This window comes from Engystomops pustulosus, chromosome 1 (genome assembly GCF_040894005.1).
Source record: "Engystomops pustulosus chromosome 1, aEngPut4.maternal, whole genome shotgun sequence".
NCBI lineage: Eukaryota > Metazoa > Chordata > Amphibia > Anura > Leptodactylidae > Engystomops > Engystomops pustulosus.
This window is the reverse complement of record NC_092411.1, coordinates 153,657,881-153,667,363: the sequence shown is the minus strand read 5'-3', so window position 1 is coordinate 153,667,363 and position 9,483 is coordinate 153,657,881. Positions and strand designations below refer to the sequence as shown.

The 9,483-nt window shown below is 39.6% G+C and overlaps 1 protein-coding gene across 2 annotated transcripts; it reads right to left on the bottom strand.

Moving 5' to 3' along the window:
- Positions 1-2,875: 2,875 nt before the first annotated feature.
- LOC140064639 (cold-inducible RNA-binding protein B-like) lies at positions 2,876-9,211 on the bottom strand. Of its 2 annotated transcripts, XM_072111739.1 has the most exons (8): positions 9,114-9,211; positions 8,746-8,859; positions 8,188-8,294; positions 7,962-8,082; positions 7,267-7,354; positions 7,123-7,190; positions 4,283-4,368; positions 2,876-3,667 (listed from the first exon to the last, which is right to left on the bottom strand). In XM_072111739.1, exons 2-7 carry the CDS (start codon positions 8,849-8,851, stop codon positions 4,364-4,366), a joined length of 495 nt encoding a protein of 164 aa, XP_071967840.1. In that variant the 5' UTR covers positions 8,852-8,859; positions 9,114-9,211; the 3' UTR covers positions 2,876-3,667; positions 4,283-4,363. The 2 variants fall into 2 exon arrangements, with proteins under 2 accessions (XP_071967840.1, XP_071967832.1); XM_072111731.1 differs by lacking the exons at positions 2,876-3,667; positions 4,283-4,368 and adding an exon at positions 6,202-6,885 and having other exon boundaries at positions 9,114-9,210.
- Positions 9,212-9,483: the final 272 nt, after the last annotated feature.

Sequence of the window (9,483 nt, the reverse complement as noted above, 5' to 3'; positions counted from 1 at the left end):
TGGGGGGACCAATGCTGGGGACATTTTGTCGGTGGGTAGCGGCGTGAGAGGACTACTGGAGGCATTTCATTGGGGGGGGGGCTCTGATTAAGACATTACATTAATGGTGGGGATGCTGCGGCTTGGACATGTTATTAGTGAGGGGAGGGCCACTGCTGGGACATGTTAAGATTAAACAGCCGCTACAGGAAAGGGGCCATTATATGGATTGTGGTTAGATATGGACTATTTGCAGGGCACACAATTTTATTTTCCAGGGACCATGGTAAGAGGGTTACCCCGCCCAATCCCTGGTAAAAAAAAAAAAAATTGTTTGGGTGCAGCTGGTCCCAAGATACAAAAAGGTTGTGCAACACTGCCCCTAGAGAAATGGTGGCAAACCTATTGCACAGTTGCCAGAGGTGGCATTCTGCTCTCTGGGCACCAAAATCATTAACCCATTACAGAGTTCAGCAAACTCAGAATCTTCCTACAGTCCCAGGAGACCGCGCTACACATAATTGTCTACTTGGGACTACAGGAACAGTGAGAGTTGTATAAAGGGCTGCATTATTTTTGGAGGTCCTCCTGCTGGCCCCACATTTCTTGTGTTGTGGTAACAACTTACTGCTCACACTACTGATGGCACTGTGATAAATAATTGGGCTTTGGTTGTAATTTGGGCACTTGGTTCGCAATCGCTGCCCATAGAGCGGCAAAAAAAAAAAAAAAAAAATTTGACCAAAATTACAACTTGCACAGCTCTGTACACTACAGCATGAAAAAAAAACTAACGTGTATTAAAACCTTTTATAAATTTGACATCTCTGCTATCGCACGGAGCCAAAGAAAAAGTAGATGCATCATTTGGAGTGCACAATGTAAGTTGTAAAAACTGAGCCCACAAGAAAGTGACGCAGATCTGTTTTTTTATGTCAATTTCACCACATTTGGATTATTTTTCCAGCTTCCCAGAAAACAGCAGAGAATAGACATCACTGGGAAGTAAAATGTTACGCAGAAAACAAGTCCTCACATGCAAAAATGAAAGTGATGGATTTGATGGTGGAAAGCCAAAAATTGAAAAATGCTGCATCCTGAAGGGGTTAACATCTTTGTTTTAAGAAGGGTATTCAACAACCCAGACTCCAAAAAATTTACCCACTCCTCCCCTAATCAATTTAGAGGATGCACACATGGTGGAGGAAGGTCTGAATCAGGGTGCGTTCACACGTTGCAGAAAAAACAGGTGAAAGACATGAACTGAATGAGTGAATGACATTTGTGGAGCAAGTTTCCCCTTCAAAATCAAATTCACTCGTTCAGTTCACGTCTTTCACCTGTTCAATTGTCAAAACTGCACCTAAAACCACCTCAAAGCTGATTGCGATGCAGTTGTAACTGCAACGTGTGAACGCACCCTCAGGGTTAAATCAGTATATCTTCACTGGGGTAACAATGCATAAACTCAGAACATTTTTCTATTGCCCCCAAACAGCACATCATTTGCTGCCAAGATGATTCCCCCAAGTCAACTTGTTTAAAGCGGAATGGTCTTGGATAGTTAATGGCAAATGTCGGAAATTTTCATTAAGACATCTCTTTAGTTCAAAAAAGTGATTGTTGTGCCCTTGACACTGCAGTTCACTGCCTGTTCTTTGTTTTTTTTTTATACTTATTTCAGTTACTGGCTACATTTGGAATCCACCCCCACCTTGTTCATGCAAGCGCCTCAGTATTGTGTATGTGTAGCTAAGTACTCTGGATTTTTTTGTTATGTTCATCTTCTGGTTATAGCTTTGTGCGATTCCATTTGTAAAGTCTGGCAATAAAAGCTCTTCTGAAGTTAGGTGGGTTTACTGCCAGTTACTGTACAGCATGATGATAACTGGGCAAGGTTGAATTATGGGAGACAGGTAGAAACACAGGCAGACTTGTCTAATGAACATTGTGTACATTAAAGAGGTTGGTCTCTAATCCGTGTCAGATTTTTTTTTTTGGGGGGTGGGGTACACAACCCTTTATCAGTAAGCATTGATGGTGTGAGTAGAATTCTGGCAACAGGTCTTTAACTGGTTCACAACTGCCCACCGTGTATGCAGTCGGGTCCCGCTGCATGGAAAGGCCTCATGGGCTGAGCCCTCTATAGCCGGCAAGCCTTTGCTGCATATTGCAGCAAAGACTTACCGTAACACCCGTGATCGGAGCTAGCACCGAACGTGGGTGTTATCACAGCAATTGCTGCTGGCAGCCTCAAAAAAAGGTGTCGCTCCCCGTGACATCGGGGAGTGGTGATGTGATCTGTCTCCATGGTAGCCTTGGGTCTCCCGAAGACCTGAGGCTATTTTGTTTTAACCCCTTCTATGAGGAGTGAAATCCCCATATACTGCCATACTGTAGTATAGCAGTATATGATAGGATTGATCAGACAACCTAGGGTTAAAGTACCCTAGGGAGTCTGAAAAATATTTGAAAGAAGTTTAAAAAAAATTCAAATCACCCACCTTTCCCTAGAAATGACAAATATAAATAAACAGTAATCAAACACATTAGTATATTTTGATCGGGCATTTTCGGACGCATTGATACCCAACGGTTTTTCAATGCATTTAACCCTGTAATGGAAAAGTGCCCAAAGTCTAAAATGGCACTGCCATTTTGAAAAATATTTAAAAATTCTATTAACCCCTATGGGAATCAGCCTCTTTTGGCCTTAAGGACGCTGCCCCATTTTTCAAGTCTGCCCTGTGTCACTAAGTGGTTATAGCTTTGGAACGCTATGAGATATCCAGGGGATTTTGAGATTAATTTGAAGTAATGTGTCATGAGAAAACAGTTTAAAAATTTGGATGAAATCTTTTGCGTTTAGTTATGAAAAAAAAAAGTTGGGCAAGAATTTGGAAATATTCTTTATTTTCAATGTTCTAAATTCTCTTTTGATGCAGATAGTCATAGCTCCCAATAAATGGTTTTTTAAGATTCCACATATTTTACTAGAATGTTATGAGGCTCAGAATTTAGGTAACATTTTTTGTAAAATCACCAAAACCCTCATTTAGATGGACCTGCTCAACTTCTAATTGGTACGGAGAGGCCTAAATAATAGCTAGACTCATGGAAACTACACCCCTCAACGTATGAAAAACCACTTTTAAGAAGTTTGTTAACCCTTTAGGTGTTTTATAGGGGTTAAAAGAAAATGGAGGTGCAGTCTGCAATTTGTAATTTTTTCACAATACACTCATTTTTGGTGGAAAATTAAACATTTACAATGGATTAAGTGAAAAAAGGCTCCACAAAGTTTGATACACAATTCCTCCCGAGTACACCGATACCCTTTATGTGGTGGTAACCTGCTGTATGGGGTGGGGGCGTGGTGTTTATACATGTGTTTATGGGAAAGTGACATTTTAGGGACTTATTTTAATGTATTTTTCTTACTTATACATACCTGAACTAGCGATGCCGATCGCTGGTTCAAGTTCAATACACTGCTCTACAATACTATTTTATACTGTAAAGCAGGCGCATGCTCAGACAGTTTACAGTCAGACCCAAAGTGTAACCACTCATGTCAACCATTTTTCTATATTCTAGTCCACAAACCCTTGTTACAACAAAACATTTTTTTTTTTAAAAAAAGCTTTATTTCAAAACATTAAACCCCATATATAGCTGACACAGGCACCTGTGAAGAAAAAAAATATAAAGTTAAAAAAGGCCTGCTTAGGCACAATCACACAGAAGAAAATTGACATTACTGTAATCAACTTTGAAAACAAGTTCTGATTGCTATGTGCAAGACTAACTCAATGCCAGCAGCACTTTATGAAGTAACCAGGAACATACATTCCCAGGAAAAATATTTAATGGTGGTGTTCAGGCAGTTATTGTACTTTAGATTTCTGATCAAAAAAAAAAAAAAAGCACCAACACATTTGACATTAAAGGAAACCTAACACTTGAAGTGGCAGGTTTCAGATGGAAATACCGAGCACCAGCTTATTTTTGTTGTTGCTGTATCGCGGTTTAAAACACTTTTGAAACTTTATAGCCGGCGCAGGGAGGTAAGCGCTTGCCGCTTACCATGCGCACGGCTCTCCTTCACTTCCTATGTAGCCGCGCGCATGGTAAGCGCCAAGCGCGTACCTCCCTGCGCCGGCTATAAAGTTTAAAAAGTGTTTTAAACCGCGATACAGCGGTTTAAAACACTAACAAAAATAAGCTCCAGGTAGTTCCCCCCTTATACCTGCCACTTCAAGTGGTAGGTTTCCTTTAAGCAAATAACCAACATAATACCTACCTGAGAATGTACACCTAGTAAAAATCCATGCATCCACAACCATCAAGCTAATTGACTAGAGTAATGATTGGTTCATCAACTTCATCCTAGAAAAAAAACAAAAAAACAAATCATATATAAAGTTGTTGAGTTTACACTAGATCCACAAAAGCACATTTTCATTTCTATAAGTGAGCAGGTTCATATTTACTGTAGGTGGCTGTCCAACAGTTGACTTAGTGGGGAGGAATAAATAGTGACAAGTTTTTTTTTGTGTGCAAGTATTCTGCTCAGTATAATTAAACCAAAATCTGGAGAGTCCTCCAGGCAGAAGACTTCTAAATCTTCAATTTTCTCTGGCCAATAAATTCCAGTAAAAAGAGTAGTGTGAAACTAAGAAATTTGCCAGTATATCCTGAGCAATGTGCAGTAGCTTAACTTTGACATCTACAAACATTTTGGCAATGATAAGTAGCACACTAGGTACCACATTATGTTGAAGCTATTTGCACAAGCACATAATGAATGCAAGAAAGGTAGGTGGACATGAGCAAAAGAGTTACCTCAAAATACCAGACTAATTCCGCAAATGAACTAGCCAAGAGGAGCTTTTGTCAGGCTTCACAGGATGCACAACACTTGACTTCTCCAAGGAAACTGTAGAGTCTGTATTCTAGCAGGAGATTCTCAGAAGGCAACAGTATTGTTCTAGCATTTTAACCCATCCTCTAGAGAGAATCTGAGCTGCTTCATTACCCGTTACTCTATTGTCTGCTTAAAAAGTACTTAGGCAGAAGTTACTCATGTGGGCTCCATCAAAGCCAAAAAGGAACCATTTACACTCAAGGTACTTTTACACAGGCATAGCCCTAGTAGTCACAATTGGCATTTAAACTGCAAAATATAAATTATATGATCATGATTCCCTATTCCATAATGGTGGATTTAATGCAAAAGCAGTAGTTCAGTAAATCTACCATAAACTCAGATGCAGACACCGACAGGTAATCAATATTTGTAATACATGGCCACATTCCGAAGGAAACTTTAAAATTATGCTCATGTGCCTGAAGGGCTGTTATTATTAACAGACCTCTACACTTCCTGCTGATATATTCCACATGCAGAGGGAGAAAGTGGCAAATTAATCTTGTAACCACCTGTGAATCTGCAGCACTGAAAGGCTCTTGCAACACTTAAAGGGACCTCCAGGCACTAGATAAATTTTAGAAAGCAGACCAAGGCTAAAAAGGTAAGATTAATCTAAGCCACTGCTTTGTTATGCATAATTTTGCTAGAGACTTGAGGAATTCCATTAGAGGAAAAGTTACATAAAAAACATCATGGTATGTGACCAAAAGTAGTCTGCATGCCCTCTTAACACTCCATGAAATATGCCAAATACCAAAAGCATCAGTTTGCATAAAAGTCTGGAGGGGGTAGAGGTAGGTAAGAGCAGTAGGTAACTGCTCTTCAGCTCAGGGAGAATGGAAATCTGGCAAACAATGCAGACTCCAAGTCACAAAATGGCCAGCAACAAATATGTATTCCAACAGATTTATTGCAAAGATTTTAGGGCAAGCTGCCATAATAGGCATGTTCTATGCATAGACCAAGCTGAAGAGGAAAAGTGGACAGCAAACTTATTGTATGCATTCCATAATGGGCTAAAGGAAGTGGTTGCATACATGTTCTATTCAAGAGAGACTTTAGCACCATCAAGTCTCATGTGGTGCCCCAGTATGATGATTCATCATTTCAATTTACACCAGTCAACCTAGATTTGTATGGTGAAAGGCATATCTTTAATGGATTGAAATTTGTTTTGCTTGAGACTGCCTATAGACATTACAGAGATCAGAGAATTCCATGGAATATAATTGCTTGCTGTTGCATCTACCTAGTAAGTGTTGTGCAGAAGGCAAGTGTCAGGAGCAGGGTTTCTTTTCAGATGGTCTTTTAATAGGCTTCGTGAAGCCAAAAGAAAGTAAAAATACAATTCTTTAGGCAATTGATAACAGGATTTGCATCTTTCAGGTAAAAAAAACGACAATATAAACAAACATTTTCAAGAACTTCTTGTGGTTTAAAGCAATCGGTTTGCTTTAGTAATATCAAGGAGGCTTAGCCACTATTTACAATGCACCTGGGCTGTAACCCACCTCGTTATACTAAAGAATTCTTCTCAAATTATGCATCAGGGATAGGGCAACCCAAAAGCTACTGGGTCACTGCCCTCTTCAATATAAACAGAACGGAAAGTGATAATGTAGTTCATGGTGCAGGATAGAGCTTGTACATTAATAGATTCTCTTCCTGAGCAGGAACCAGTATGTTACCAATGCTTAGATCTGCCAACTTCAAAACAAGGAGCTCCCATCTAAGCAGCCCAATAGAACAGCAAGACCATAACATTAGAAACAATGCAGTAGTCCAATGTTAGAACTTAAAATCAACTGTTCCAAGTTCTACCAGTGAGGCTGTCAGGAAAATTTAACAAATTGTTATAAATGAACACAATTAGATAAGACTACACGTTAACTGTTGTGCGAAGCTCCAAAAATCTTTATAAATACAGCCAACTGGAAGGATGATCTTGAGTCAGGAGTTTTAGTCGTGTGTAGCTGAGGACAAGAAGCAGGCACAGTTGTAAAGTCACTTGAAGCATAGGTCACAACATTATAATCCCTACAGCAAGATGTCCAGACCCACCCCATGTAGAATGAAAGCTATTGTACCATAAATGTATCAGAATTCAGACAGCCCCTCGTAATGAATAAATGGGCAGCTGAGCAAGGCTATAATGCCAACACACATTCAGCCCACCATCAAAAGCTAAACCCCTTGCATATGTTACTTACCATAACTGTCATAGCTGTCTCTGTAAGATCCACCAGATCTGTCACCGTAGCCACCCTGACTCCTTCCACTACAAAAGTAAAGAATTTTAGTAAACGAAAACCAAAAAGCTGCAAACACACAAGTCAATGTAATTTATAGCTTACCCTCCATAATAATCTCTGGATCCACCACTGCCTCCATAACCACTCCTGTTATCAAATCGGCTGCTTCCATATCCTCTGTCTCCACCACCTTCGGAAAGTAAATAAGCATGTTCAGCAATTGAAACAAAGTTGCAAATTTACATCTATATTCAGTATTTGAGGGGAAAAAAATAAAAATTAAGGCTACATTCATGCTGCCAGGGAGAGGGGGGAGAGGGGGAAGAGCGCTGCCTTCCCCCACCCCTCTCCATAGGTATACATGTCACTGTATTCCAGAGAAAGATATGACATGTCCCATCTTTCTACGGGATGCGGATTGGTGCCACACTACCACTCCTGTTGGGCACTGTGTGCCCATTGCCATCTATGGGGGACATATCTGCCACATATGTCCCCAATATGGCAGTGTGAATGTAGTCTTAAATAGATACAAGGACAAAAAAAAAAAAAAAAATTATATATATATATGCGCAATTTTGCTTAAAGCCTTGTTTCCCCACACTGTCCACCGGAGGTCACACTAAACCACTGGAGTAATGTTGAAGCATTTTTGGTGATAACCATCTAGTTGCTCAAATAAAGGAACACCTAGATGTTAAATCACACTATAAATAACCATTACAAATCAGTAGAAAAATAGACAATATTGATTTGTTAACAGAAAACAGATGTAACAGGCTCTTAGAATTACATACCACGTCCTCCTCTGCCACCACGGTAAAATCCTCGTCCTCCAGATCCACCTCTATAACCTCCACGTCTATCACCTGAAGACTTGCCAGCCTGATCAACACGGATCTGTCTTCCATCAACAGACTAAAAACAAGAACACCTGGTCAAAAATCTATGCAATACATGTTTAAAACAAAACTATGAGCACACATTATCGGCATATTCTTAACATTTGCAAACAATTTATACCTTTCCATTCATTGCTTGCATCGCATCCTTTGCATCTTCTGGATTTTCAAAGGTAACAAATCCAAAGCCCCTAGACCTTTGTGTCTCACGGTCCTTCACTACCACCACTTAAAAGGGGAAAGAAAAAAAAACATCAGAAAGGAGCATCAAATTATGTCTAGTTAGTAAAAATCATTTCCACAGTAACATGAACACTGCACAGGCACTGAAAGCTCCATAATATATTTATATTTGTGTAATCAATTGACACAAGCTTTAAATGCATTTACTTTTTTGATTGATCTACAATTTTACCAGAAACAGTGTTCTATATATGCTGCTAAAACCTACTACTTTCATGTGAAAGTAACAGGTTCATAATATAGTTAAGCCAACAGGACACTAAACAAAACATGCAAGTAATAAAGATCTTCCATAAACGTGAACTACATTAAAACTATAGCAACACAGGATTATTCTCAGGAGCATCCATTACAGAAAAAAAAAAAAAAAAAAAAAAAATTTATAAACCATCACAATATGGAAGCTTAAAAAAAAAAAAAGTGTATTGATACTCACCCTCGCATACGGTTCCATATTTACTGAAAACCTGTTCCAGGTTCTGTTCGTCGGTATCAAAGCTGAGTCCTCCAATAAAAAGCTTTCCTTCATCTGATGAAGACATGATGGGCTCTGTAACAAGACAAAGGGCGAGGTAAAATATTAGCCAAACACATCTAAAATGGCCGCTGCTGAAAGACGCCGCCATTACCACGCGGCTTACAACAAAGACACCCAAAATGGCGCTTTCTAACCAAGGCGGGAAAACGGCAAATATATCTCACTACACAATGTCTATGAAACAATGAGTACTACGCTACCCATAACATACAGCCAAGCAATTTTACAGTAGACTCCTGAGCGAATTATATAAATCGTTTTCTTACCTTACAGATTTTGTTCCGAGCGTGTCACACCACAAAGCAAGCAGGTCGAAGTGCGCAACGAGAGCGCGACCAGTTCTTAAATAGGGCATGTCTCCGCCCACTCAATGCATTATTCATTAACAGCGGACTGTACCATCTAACCATTCTCTGGGAGGCGGCTCTTACTCACGTATGGTTGCTAAACTGAAGCGAAGCTAAATAGTTAGACACTTTACGTAAGGAAAAAAACAGGACACGACAGGAAAAACTATTTATTTCTATTTTTTTACGAAAATCACCTCTTTCGTCTAATTTATTTTGGTATACTGTGCCACAGAAAAGGGGTGTGGTAAAATAGGGGTGGTGTGATTAAACACTGTTGGGAGGGGCA

Coding starts and splice junctions, on each gene's coding strand:
- LOC140064639 (XM_072111731.1), bottom strand. CDS start 8,851: ATGTCTTCATCAGATGAAGGAAAGCTTTTTATTGGAGGACTCAGCTTT. Junction 8,083..8,187: donor TGCAAGCAATGAATGGAAAG/GTATAAATTGTT, acceptor TCTTGTTTTTAG/TCTGTTGATGGAAGACAGAT. Junction 7,191..7,266: donor TCCAGAGATTATTATGGAGG/GTAAGCTATAAA, acceptor TTACTTTTGTAG/TGGAAGGAGTCAGGGTGGCT.